This window comes from Amborella trichopoda, chromosome 7, assembly GCF_054954075.1.
Source record: "Amborella trichopoda isolate Santa Cruz 75 chromosome 7, AtrichopodaSantaCruz75HAP2 v2.0, whole genome shotgun sequence".
NCBI classification, from domain to species: domain Eukaryota; kingdom Viridiplantae; phylum Streptophyta; class Magnoliopsida; order Amborellales; family Amborellaceae; genus Amborella; species Amborella trichopoda.
Genome location: NC_142342.1, coordinates 1625864 through 1639183, shown reverse-complemented (window position 1 = coordinate 1639183; position 13320 = coordinate 1625864). Strand labels below are relative to the sequence as shown.

Sequence of the window (13320 nt, the reverse complement as noted above, 5' to 3'; positions counted from 1 at the left end):
GTTTATGGATTTCAGGTTATCCCTTAGAGACAAAAATCATAGTCCTCCAAACTATGATGCAACCATGACTCTATGGTGTATAGGGGTAATATCTCGCACATATACACGCTTCACCCTCATTGACGAATCCCAAAATTGCTATCTATGTATATGTCGTGTGATGATATAACGATGATATTTTAGCCCTGTCTCTAAAGGCTATTCATCACACACAAGGGCCACCAAGTCCCTTGACTCTCATCTAGGCATACTCTGATCTCATCAATGGATAACCCACTAAACCATTCTTGGTAGATCCCTATGCCCAGGTATCTTGGGTTTTTCCAAACCTCAGTTGGTTTAGCTCGTCGAGTCTAGTCCGAGTATCAACAAATAACATTTACCTAGTATGGTCCACAAAAAGACCACATTCCCACTGAGTTTATATTTCACTATATAAAATGCTCATACAAGCTCTCATAAGGCATTTAAATGTCACATAAACCCAACACAAAACACTTTTCAATCTTTAAAAAAATTAAAAAAACTTAAAAAACATATTATAAATAAACTGTTTATAATTTGTTGAAGATCCCTGAGTTGGATCTCAGTCTTGCCTGGTGAATCTAAGTTACTTGAGCGAATCTGAGTTGGCTTGTCAGAGTAATAAAAAACTAGTTTATATAAAATATCAACTCCATATAATAGAAGTAAAATGCACCTAAAAAAACCACTATAAAACATATATCTCTCATTTGCAAGCACTCAATGTCCCAAAAAAACACACATGCCTAAAGTTGAACAGATAACCGTTTCTAAATAACTAAATATAAGTGTTTAGGAAGTCATCTTATTTATCGTTTATTAAAGACTATACCTATTTAACAATTCTATAGTTTGTACCAAACTTTCAGATCTAAGAAACTCTCTAAAGAACTATTCTGCTTGAGTAAGTGTACAATGTGCTCCACATAAACAAGCCAAGCAAATTCTATGTAGGTAGTTTGGTCGGGGCGCCGTAATGTAATATCTTGAATCTATTTATAAATTGTCATTGATGGTTGAGCAAATTCTATGTAGGCAGTTTGGGTGGGGCGCCTAATATCTTGAATCTATTAAGATATCTTTACCGGTGAACTACTATAACTCATAAAAGTATCACAAAGGAGCAAAATGGATGGAACCAAACATTAGAGGCATGCAAGAATTTCAGCCAGTTTTAGTGAATAGGCTGGATATTTTTTAAAAAAAATTCAAAAAAGTATAAATAAAATCCCAAAAATAAGGGATTTTGTTTATACATTTTTTAATTGTTTTTATTATTTTGGTCAAGATTGGAAATTTTTTTATCCATTAATACTTATTTTTACATTTTCCATCTTTTTGAAATTTTTTAAAAATATCTTTGAGCACAAATCAATTCTTTAAAATATATATATTTTTTTAATTAATTTTCAACTTTGGATGCTTTGTTTAATCATTTTTTAAATATATTTTAAATAAATTGTTAGATTTATTTATTTATTTATTTTTCCAATTTTTTGACCACTCAGGATTTGCCCGGTTAGACCGGTTGAGCCAACCGGGTTACAGGCTAGTCCCGCGTAACCACTTCAATTTTTCCTACACTGTTTATGATATTTTTTTAAAGGAGAGAAGGCTAATTCCCATCTTACGAGGTTATATGCTCCTGGTATTACAATAAGTACATTTGCTAAAATCACAACCTAGAATTGATTACAGAACGCCCAAGTTTTAGACGCCAGATGTTTAAGAAAAAATCCTTTCTTAAATAAATTACTCACAGAGTAGTTAGGATCCCAAAATTTGAGTAAGAAAAACTTTCTCAAGCGGTTTTCTGCCCAAGGGAGCAAATGCACAAATTGCTCCCGTGGTAGCACAGTGTGCCCATCATTTTTGGCCCCCTTATGGGGTGTAATATTTCTTCTGTGTACCTTAAGGATCAAATGACAATAGAAGGAGAGGCACCTATCACTGTATTTCAATAAGTTTTTTGAGAGAAAGCTATCAATTTACTGTTATCTTGGATAAAAATCATCAGGGGAGAAAAGTGTATGGAAGATTTTCAAGGAACATGGGCTCATTGTGATTTTTAAGTTTACGGGTGCGGTGCGACATTTTTGTACCAATGATTAAGACGGCGGATTCGGGTAGGGAACTCCTAAGGTTTCTGGACCCGAGTCACCTAGTCGTATTGAAGAATTTCCAACAAAAAAGAAATAATAATTTCTTTAAAACTACTTAAAATCAGAGACTTGGCCTATTTTGAGATTTTATCTCCATAACATGCTTCATCCCGATTTGAGCCACCTCCGTAAGTCAAACTCGGCGATTTTTTAATCATTAAAGAAAAAGAACAAGAAGAAAGTGAACATTCAAAGAAGAAGAAGAAGAAAAAGAAGGTAGTGATATTGATACCAAATATCATGAAAAGAAAGTGAGAGTTACATCTATTGAGGGATTTCTCCTATTGTTACTTTACAAACAAAAAATTCTGGATCCTTGAGACCCAAGAAAACATTCCTTGTTGCTCTTTAAATCTCCATCTTTGGGCACCAAAATTCCATCTGTCCCATCCATTCACCATCTACCTAGAAATCTCACACTTAGTTGAATAGCCCAATTGCTCCATTTCCCAGCTCAATTTTGAAGCAACTCCTTCATGGCGAGGGAAGTATTCCTACATCACAAGCAGAGAAAGCTTATAAATACTTTTGCATGAATTTGATCACATTTTATCCCCTCAAACATAGAAAAAAGGAAAAATAGAACAAAGGATCCGGGGCCGTTTCCTCTGTGTGGAAGTTCTCTCCTAGAGAGAACTTTCACACACTCAACATCCTGCCCATGCGAAAGTGGGCACGTGCCTCTTTAGGTTTGTATTTGTTTTCCCATAATTGAAATGTACTTTGACAATTGCAGACCCACTTTCCCATGAACCAACCACAGAAAGTGGTGGTCCGCTGTGAAAGTTTTTTTTCCAAAAGATCTCCACCATGACCCTAGAGGAGTTTTAGTAGCATAGGGAACAAGAACTATAGTAACTTTGTATATATTTGATTCAATTTGACCAATAAAAACAGAGGAAAGGACACAGAGAACAAAGGAGTTAGTTGTTGCAGCAACACAAAGCAAGATCAGCAGTAGTATATCATGGGGATTAGGAATGCCTACTCAACCAACAAACCAAAGACGGCAATTACCCTGTAGAATGTGCATTTATTGGCATAGGATATATGAAAAAAGGGATTACCTCTAGCTTTTTGACTAATTCTTTGGCTGTGGGGGCAGAGACGATAATGTGGCGTGCGGCTGGGTTGATGAAACCTTCCTCGACAGCCTTGTCGATGAACGAGAGCAGCGAATTGTAATAACCATCGACATTAAGTAGCCCCACCTAGATCATTGGTAAGTAAAGCATATTAGGACTTCACAGTGTTTGAAAACCCGGACTCCTGAGCCAGAGTCCCACTAGGCCGAGTTGGATATCAGCTCTGGCCAATTCTCAGTAAAAAGTATAAAGGCAATTTTTGGCTTGGTTCAGACTCACTCAAGTGACTCGGTGTGTCTGACCCCAAGTCAGCTACTTTTTCAGTCACTATAATGGTGCTTCACTTGGCATGTTCTATGTGTGGTTGAGATAAAAAGAGAAAAAATTCAAATTTTCAGCGAAATTACATGAATGTTAAGAAACATAGGCCACCTTAGCAATCAATTTCGAGTTTGAGATCCATGCATAAAAAATCAGTTTCTTATTGTACCATACTTCAACTCGATCTTCCATTAAAATTCCACTGAATTGCAATCATAATTTGCATTAGATCTTGGTGAAAAAATTGAAAACGCAATGACTGAAAGAACAAAATCTCAATATTAAATATGAATAACCAATTGACAAGAAGATCAAGAAAAATGATAGAATGGTTAAGAGTAACCTTTTCTCGTGCCAAAACTGGAAAATTCAAAACAATTCAACAAAAATTTACAAAAAAAAGTGATCTTTTCTTTTTGTGGGGGAACTTGTGATAACTTCCAAAAATTTCCATCTAATTATCTTAAGAAACCAAAACCAAAACTGGAAATTAGAAACTCTTAGAACCGAAATTAAAAATTCATCAACTTTTTGCATAATCAGATAATCTAAAAATAATTACCGGTTTATCATGGATGCCTAGTTGGGCCCACGTTATAACCTCCAGCAGTTCTTCAAGTGTTCCATAACCACCTGCTCAAAAGACCATTGGTAATTCAATTTTTTGAAAATTAATTCATATTAATAGCATCATATAGAAGTCATCGCTTAAATATAATTAGCTAAAAACATTAGCATGGAGTTAGCTATTCTTTAGAAAGAGCTTGCATGGTGTACTCCCATAAGAGCACATTGTACACTTGCGCCCACGGGGAAATGACCTGCTTAGAAGTTTATTGCTCTGAAAATTTGGACCGACATTAGATCAATATATGACAATTTCTTTAAAAGAAAAAAGAGTTTGAGTTCCTAAACATTAGGTCTATTGTCCAAAAATTGGACATCTTAAACTGCATATCAATTTTATTTGTTTTCTTTTATATTGGTCACTAGATCATGTAATATTTTAGCTTTTTAAGTGAGAACGTGAGCGCACTCATTTTTCTCATTGTCACAAGTTTTATGAAAGTTACATCTAACCTTTGTAGTGCCATTTTTTCTTTTTATGGGTAAGTTATAGTAAATTTTTTAATCTATTTGTGAAGACGAAGGTTAAGATCTTTAACAGAGGCTCAGGTGGTACCACCACCATGACCCAGTCCCATTCGCTATGAATGACAACTCTATCATAAACCATCTAACTTTTATGACTATCCGGACATACCTTCTAAGAAAGGATGACCGGATAAAATGTCTTTCATGTCAATCCATTAGTTCATATCTACCATCCATCTCCACAATGGACTGTGGATGGCCTGCCTATGCATACACGTGTAAACTATGTTATACATTCCTAGATAATAATAACCCTAGGGGCCATTTTTCTAAATTGACCATTACCCCCTAAAGGAGGAGGTCTTTTCTTGATTAATGCACACCACTAAAACACTAACCACTAATTATTATCCATTGTCCTTTATTCCTTTGTTTTAAAACTAATTAGCCCCAATGCCAAAGAAGGGCTAGGAAAAACGTGTACTCCTGCAGGAGTAAGCTACACACTTACTCCCTCAGGTCTATAGTCTTTTTTTCAAATGTGAAAATTTGGATCCACTTGTCCATTACCATATGAGTATTTTCCAATAATAAAAACTTGTGTTAGATATTGACTTCTTAGAGAAAAAAAAAAATAGTATTTTTTGGGTAATTAAAAAAAAGAAAAAGAAAAAAAGAGTTTATATTGGCTTTTCTTTCTTTCCACCATTTTTTTCCGTTTTTCAGAAGGGGGCACTAAATGTTAAAAACACCAGATAACAGTGACAAACTGACTGTCATATTCAGTTATGCTTCAGTGTAATTAATCTCTCTCTCTCTCTCTATATATATATATATATATATATATATATATTTTTTTTTTTTTAGGGCCTTGTAATCATTAGGGTTTACTTTATTTATTATTTATTTTTTAATTTTACGGCCCCCATTTCCTTATCAGGAAAATGGGTCAGAGCGATGGTTATGAACTGTTACTTTCTTATCATGTTTTTAGGGCCTGTAATACTAGGAGTGGACATGGGTTTAGGGAAACCCCAAACCCTAGAATTTGTAGGGTTTTGGCCATAAATGAGCCAAAACAAGGGGAAGTAATGAAATCTAGGGCTTTGGAAGGTTGCTTTCATGGCATATGACTTTTGTGAGTCCTTGAAAACGCCACTCGAGAGGGCACCACTCTCTCTTTCTCTCTCTAGACAGTACTACAGAAGCGTCCAATACGCAACTGAAAAGTGGCTAAAATAGACCTGTTTTCTCTCTCTAAACATCACTACATTACGAAACCCTTATAGAAAAATAACTAAAGTAACCCTTTTATCTCTCTCTCTCTCTAAAAATTGCTATTAAGTTTAACCCAACACTCATGGACAAATGACTAAAATACCCCTCCTCTCATTCTCAAATTACCATTTCATCGATGCCAAAACCCCAGATAAAAAAAGACTAAAATGACCCTGCTGTCCATCCCTCTAGAAATTATCCACTGGAAAACCTCTTCTTCCCCGCCTCTCTCTTTAGATGTTACAATTACCAAAACAAAAAAAAAAAAACCCAAAGCTCACATTGCATAGGAATGACTAAAATGCCTACAATGCCCCTGATCATGAGAGGCAATTGCAAACTTTATTTGTAAAATGACATAAATGCGCTTACGTCGTATTTACGGCGTAAATGCAAATTATGCTGTTCTATAGGGGCATCGACGACGGTCGAATTCAAATGATGGAAGGTGGAGATCAACTATCTTCTGATGACCATTGTGTAAACGTGTACATGGTTTTGTACATACAACACCAATCAGGGGAGTTTTGGGCATTGAAATAAAAGAGAAGGGCAGGTGGTCTTTTTCACCAAAAAAAATTAGGAAATTAAGAGAGAGATTATTTAGAGAGAGAGAGTTTTGATATCAAACACCAACCTAGAGAGGGAAAGAGAGTTTAGAGCATACGCTAGCCTGGACATAGAGAGAGCACATAAATTAGTTTGAGAGAAAAACTAACCTAGAGAGAGAATAAGAGAGAATCTAGAGAGAGAATGAAAATTGAGAGCACACACTAACCTAGAGAGAGAACATATTATTCTAGAGAGAGAGAGAGAGAGAGAGAGAGAGAGAGTTCAAACCCGGTAAGGCAATGAATGCATCGGATTGCCGAGCCATCTCTGCTTTCCTTTGGTGCATGTCTGCAACGGCCTTCACCTCCCCCACTGTCTCCCCAGTTATCTGCAAAGTAGAGAGAGAAAGTGACAAATGGAGAAAGATATTATTCGTAAATTTCAATTTTCTAAGAGAGATGTCAGATTAATGAAAAGGTGAAAACACGTACATGGGTCCTTTAGAGAGAGCGAGAGAGAGAGAGAGAGTGAGTTGCCAAACTGCTAATCAGAGAGAGAGAAAAGACAGGGTAGAGAGAGACGGTTGATAAACTGCTGATGTGTGAGAGAGAGAAAATATTTGGCTTCTTAAAGCTGCAATATTTAGAGAAAAGCCTTTTAACTTTTCCATGAAATGGTATGCTCAAATGATGGTAAAATGCCATTGAAAAGCTTCGTTTTCCAGAAAAAGCACACACACTCTCTCTACGAGTGTTGGCCTAGAGAGAGAAAGGAAATAGAAAAAGACTCAAGAGAGAGAAAGGAGTAGCAGAAATTGCAGTGTGAAAAGCTCAAAGACTTTAGTTAGCAGAGAGAGATCGAGACATACCTCTCGAGGCATGAGCGTCTTGGGAATAACTCTGCAGAGGACAATTACATGACAAAAATGAGTTGCCTTAACCGAACTCTCTCTCGCTAAAATAACAAAGTTTGAGCCCTCTCTCTCTAGCCTGAATATTAGAAGCTTTCTCTCTCTAAATTAGTTGGGGTGAAAGCCTCACAAAGTTTGAGAATACTCTCTTTCCCATCACAAAGACTCTCTCTCATCACAAAGTTTGAGCTCTCTCTCTCTAAATATGGTTAAAAACTCACCCAATAACGTGGCGACCACCTTCATGTACGGCCTGAGAGACGAGGCCCATGAGCCCAACGCTTCCACCACCATACACCAGATCAATGTTCATTGATACCTGAAAAAATCAGAAGAGAAAGCTTAGTTTTAGAGAGAGAACTCGACTTTCCAATGAGAGAGCCTTGCCGATAAGAAACCCAATTAAATATATGATAACCCAATTTTATTCATCTCTCCACACTCGTGAGAAGCCATTAAACATGATCTCTAGAGAGACATAGGCGGAACTATGAAAGGAGGAAATCTCTATTGTTTTGGGAAAAAGTAGAGTGAGAAAGACATTTTCTCTCTATAGCAATATAAAAATCTCAAAGGAACATGACGCAGATACCACACATTATCTCTAATGGATAAAACAGAGGAATCCCAAAAAAAGAAGCTTGAGGACCCTGTTTTTCCACACCACACCGAAACTCTTGCGCTCAAATGGTGGCTTGCTTCTCCCCCCACAAATTACAGAGAGAGAAACAGTTAAAAAAGAATAAAAAATGAGAGAAAAACCACAAAACAGGACACCCGATTCCTAATTAAGCATCTAACCCATAAAAAGGAAATGTGAAAAAACGAAGCATAGAGAGAGAAAACATCATGCAAATAGAGAGAGAAAACATCATGCAAATAGAGAGAGAAAGCATCACTCTACCAGTTCATTGCCAAGTTCCACAGCTGCAGCTTGGTAGCTACTCTTCTTCCCCTGGCTACTTCCACAGAAGACGCAAATCCTCTTGAATTTGGACTGTTTCATCTCTTTATCTCTCTCCATTGAATACCCTCTCTCTCCTCTCTCTAAGCAAAAGCCTCCAAAGACTCACCCACTCTCTCTAAGCCTGTAACTTCAGCAACTACTTAGTCACGCTCAATCTCTCACGCTTCAACAACTACTCAACCCCCTTCTCTCTCTAAAAAGGCTTTACAAACAACTGGGTCTTCTTCTCTCTCTCTCTATCTCTAGGCCTAATGAAAATGCGATTGTGGGTCTGATTCCTTAGGCTTCTTATGTTCTTTAATCCATTCAAACCACTTCCCTCTCTCTCTCTCTATCTGTTTGGAGTCTCTCTCTCTCTCAATGTGTTAGAAATCTCTCTCTCTCTCTCTCTCTCTCTCTCTCTCTCTCTATCAACGAAGCTTCAAACCACCTCTCTCTCTCTCTCTCTGTTGGAATTAGGACTGTAGAGAGTCCTCCTCGAAAGGAAATCTCTGTCTCTCACAAAGGCTCAGCACCGTTGAGAGTCTTCCTGGATAGAAAACCCCCATCTATCTCTCTCTCTCTAAACAAATGGCCCAATGGATGGAAACATATCTCTCAACACAGGTTGAGCACTTATATATATATAAATTATAAACACAAACACTTCCTTAAATGTTTGTGTACAATAATAAGTCTCAATTTTTTAATAAGCTATGAAATATGCGTGTGCTATAAACACTAATAAACAATAATAAGTGACAAATAAAAAAAATAACAATTATAGAGAGAGAGAGAGAGAGGAGCTCTTGTTTATTGTGTTTATGACTTTTAGAGAGAGAAAGACAGAGGGGCTTCACCTGATCCAAGCCTATTAAACATATGTTTTTGTTGCTCCCTATCGTGCTGTACCCTGGTCAGGGCTAAGGGTCCGACACGGTTGTTGTAGAGAGAGAAACACTGCATTTTTTTTATTTAATTTGACGTGGGATTGTAGAGAGAGAAACAGGGGGTGGTATTTTTATTGGACAAGCTGAGGTGTTTTAGAGAGAGAAGATGCATAGAATTTTCATTTGACACGCTCCCCCTCGATGCAGCAGTACGTGCAGGCGCCAGGCGTGCTGTCTAGCGGCCACGCCACGCCCCCACTCCACTCCACTCCATTCACTAAGTCACTTGCTTCTCTTTCTCCCCTCTAATTTTCTCTCTCTCTCTCTTGCAGGATTATGCCCTCTCTCTCTCTAGAAATGAAGAGCATAAACAAATGTCAAATAAGCATAACCCTCAGTGTCTGTGCTTTCATGTATTATGAAGTAGTTGTGCTCTTTCTCTCTCTCTCTCCATATTTGTGGTCCATATGTGAAAATCCCAATGGTGTGTGTTTTCCCATGTATCTTAAGAGAAACTCTCTCTCTCTCTCTCTCTAAAAATCTCATTCTCTCTCTATGAGTGCATATGCACGCCCTAGTGTGTGCTCCTAGACGAGATCAAGTGCACATCACACAACTTAAATCAATTATTTTTTGGAAACCCCCAAGCATTCATTGTTTGTAATGAGGATGAGTGGTGCCACACAAACCCTCATTTCTCTCTCTCTCTAACACCTCTTTCTCTCTCTACATTGGGACTAATTGGAGTTGGTCCCTTCCTTCCCACTCAAGACACAAAGACCATCTTTAATAATTCTCTCTCTAACAACGTCTTTGGAACTGAACAATCCCCCCTTATTTTATATTTCCACGATTCTTTGGACCCCCTTTCCCCTCCTTTCTCTCTCTCTCTCTAAAATATGTGATTTCCGATAAAAGCTCCCTCCATTCTTTATCTAGAGAGAGAGAGAAAGAAAGATCGATTGAATTCCACATCGCCGTGATTATAGGAACTTTTTACCAGTATAAAAAAGGAATCCTCAGAGGTTTTGAATAACCCTTTATCTAGATTTATTTTAGCCCTTATATTGTGATCCCATAGGATCAAACTGTAAGCATACACCCTAGGTTAAAAGACCGGAGGATATTTTTGCTCTCAAAATTTGGAATTCATTTATCCAACCCCAAATAGTTGGAAAAAAAAGACTATTTTGACGATAAAATTCTAGAATTCACATTAAAATGAGTAATTTTATAAAAACAAATTGGATTTTGAGTTTCTAAACGCTTAATCTGAGCGTCGGAACAAACAAGCCGAGCGATATTTTCCACCTTCCCTTTATGAGGCTGTTTGGTAGTTTGATCTTTGGGAATTTGGGGTCCAGAAAACAGACATGAGCAGGGTTTTACACGAGGGAGTGAATTTAAGAGGTGCTCTCGTGGGACCATACTATTTCTTAGTTGGCTTGGTCTTTTTATCCTTGTTCTTTTTATATACGCATTTTTTGGCTTAGCTAAGATCCTATCGATCTTTTTTGGGCATTTTATTTTTGAGGGTCTGAAGCTTTCCAATCCGAAGGGAGATTTGTTTCCACGGTTGAGTCCTCCCAACCCCCGACCTTAGCCTTTATTACCATTCCTTTTCCCAATGCTCCCCTAAACACTTCACCCATAACGCCCATAATTCATGTGTTTCTCTCTCTAAATCTCGCTTCTTCTATATCTTTGAAATGGGTATCTGGCCCATAGTTCTTCTCTCTCTCTCTCTCTAAAGAAATGGGTGTCTCAATTTTTGTCTTCCCTTTGTCAAAACTTTCAAAATATTCCTCATTGGATTTCAATATTCCACTCTCTCTCTACTCTCTCTCTCTCTCTATATTTTCTAAGTTGTCTCTCTTCTACAAAATTCTCTGTCCTTATATTAATTCTCCCCATTCTCTCTTTTTTCTCCCATCCTTGTCTTACGGTATCTGCTCAAACTCCTCTCTCTCTCTCTCTAAAAACACATGTATACAGTACGAGTACATTATCGTCCTTCACTCTGATGCCATCTCTCTTTCCACTTTTGAACTATTTGTCTTGTTGGGCCTCTCTCTCTCTCTAGAATGTGGATGATCTTTGACCAAAGAGAGCCTCTTCATTTTGGTCCCAATTTTCGACACGGACTTCCATGGTACATTGGATAGCATAGACAAGCCAACAGCTGGTCTCTCAACAAGGGTCATCAATATCTCTCTCTATGTATATATCTCTCTTAATTTCCCTTGTCCACTTTGCTACCTCCCATCCCTTTTTAACTCAAAACCATAACACAAAACATATACGTAAATAGGGGGAAAATATATTGTGTCCTATATGAATTTTTTTTTTTTGGGTAATTTAATGTCGAAGACAGGCCAATGTGTCAATAATTGGTATTAGTAGAATTGAAAACCACAACATGATAACTATGTATTGGCGTGTTACAATCACCGAACAGGCGGCATCCTCCACTAAATGTGAATAGTTATTATAAATGGAAACCTTTTTGTGGGCCTTAATGCACTTCTAACTTGTTATGGTTGGGAATCGATGCATGTACATCTACTTTCATGTATTTTTTCCTTGTTTTGCTTCCGAAAAGAATTAAGAGACACTAATAGTAACCATTCGAGCTGACGAAATTAGTAATATTATCCGTGAACGGATTTATCAATATAATAGAGAAGTAAAGATTGTCAATACTGACACTGTACTTCAAGTAGGCGACAGAATTGCTCGTATTCATGGTCTTGATGAAATAATGGCAGGTGAATTAGTAGAATTTGAAGAGAGTATTGCTCCGAATTTGGAATCTAATAATATTGGTGTTGTATTAATTGGTGATGGTTTAATAATACAAGAAGGCAGTTATGTAAAACCAATATGAAGAATTGCTCAGATACCAGTGAGTGAGGCTTATTTAGGTCGTGTTATAACTGCTCTGGCTAAACCTATTGATGGGAGAGGTAAAATTTCATCTTTCGAATCTCGGTTAATTGAATTCCCCGCACCAAGGATTATTTTGATACTTTCCGTAGATGAACTATAGTAAATAAGTGACAATGTCATAATATCGTGTTAACTATTTTTATATCAAATGTACAATTAATATACAACATTGTTGTCACCTCGCTACTGTTGTCATCAAAGACCAAATAACGGTCAATCTCCCTTGCAACCAACTAAATGAAAAGGAAAGATTAAGGAGATATATGAACACTTGAAAATCTTAAAATTGAAGGTCTAGATAATACATTACAAGATTCACTATTTTCAAGATTTGAAATCAATTTTTTTTCATGTCCATACATCTTGAGGTCGAGATGATCAAATTGAAGCATCGAAACAATTTCTTCTAGTGAATTTTTGAGTTGCGCCTTAATTTAATTGTTTAAGGCTTCACCCTTATGTAAACTTTTTCCTTTTTCTTTCGAGGGTAGATTAGATTCGTTTTATTTTATCAATATGTATGCTTTAAAAACCAAAAAAAATCAACACATATACTTGAGCCCTATGTTACTAATAAAGTAATTCACCTTAAATTAATTTTAGATATTAAATACAAACTAACCATGTTTTATTGTTCTTTCCTTAGTTCTTTTTTGTGTGCTTTTATCATTGGGTGGATTAGTTAAGATTTGAATCCCATATATCCTAGTGGGAAGGCCATTATTTCCTAACCAACAAGCTAAGTGTACCAATCAATGAACCCATCATTTTTGTAGGTAATTTTTATGTTGGGTTGTGATTTTAATGGTGTCTCTTCTTTAAGGATAATTATAGTCATGGATTTTGTCTCGGAAATTTTTTCTGAAAGGAAATTTGAAAAATTAAAAATAGAAATACTATGAGGAAAGTAAAAAATACAAAAAAGAAGAAGGAAAAAGTTCTATAAATCTAACAATACTAAAAATTTCAAAAAAAAAAAAAGCCCAACAATTTGAAAGAATTGTAACAGAAATTGAATTTTCTGTTGTGTTTGTCCCCATGCCGTCAAAATTTATAAAAGTTTTAATGAAGTTATTTCTTAAAATTAGGGTTGCTAAATAAGTCAACG

At 36.6% G+C, this 13320-nt stretch overlaps 1 protein-coding gene across 2 annotated transcripts; it reads right to left on the bottom strand.

Moving 5' to 3' along the window:
* Window positions 1-2389: 2389 nt before the first annotated feature.
* On the bottom strand, window positions 2390-9732 carry LOC18995818 (cytokinin riboside 5'-monophosphate phosphoribohydrolase LOG1). Of its 2 annotated transcripts, XR_016059351.1 has the most exons (8): window positions 8332-9221; window positions 7649-7746; window positions 7386-7416; window positions 6806-6905; window positions 6603-6638; window positions 4155-4225; window positions 3254-3397; window positions 2390-2680 (listed from the first exon to the last, which is right to left on the bottom strand). XR_016059351.1 is itself a non-coding variant. In XM_006846749.4 (7 exons), the coding sequence occupies exons 1-7, from the start codon at window positions 8449-8451 to the stop codon at window positions 2588-2590; spliced, it is 657 nt and encodes a 218-aa protein (XP_006846812.1). In that variant the 5' UTR covers window positions 8452-9732; the 3' UTR covers window positions 2390-2587. The 2 variants fall into 2 exon arrangements, 1 of the variants encoding a protein (XP_006846812.1); XM_006846749.4 differs by lacking the exon at window positions 6603-6638 and having other exon boundaries at window positions 8332-9732.
* Between the last annotated feature and the right edge of the window lie 3588 nt (window positions 9733-13320).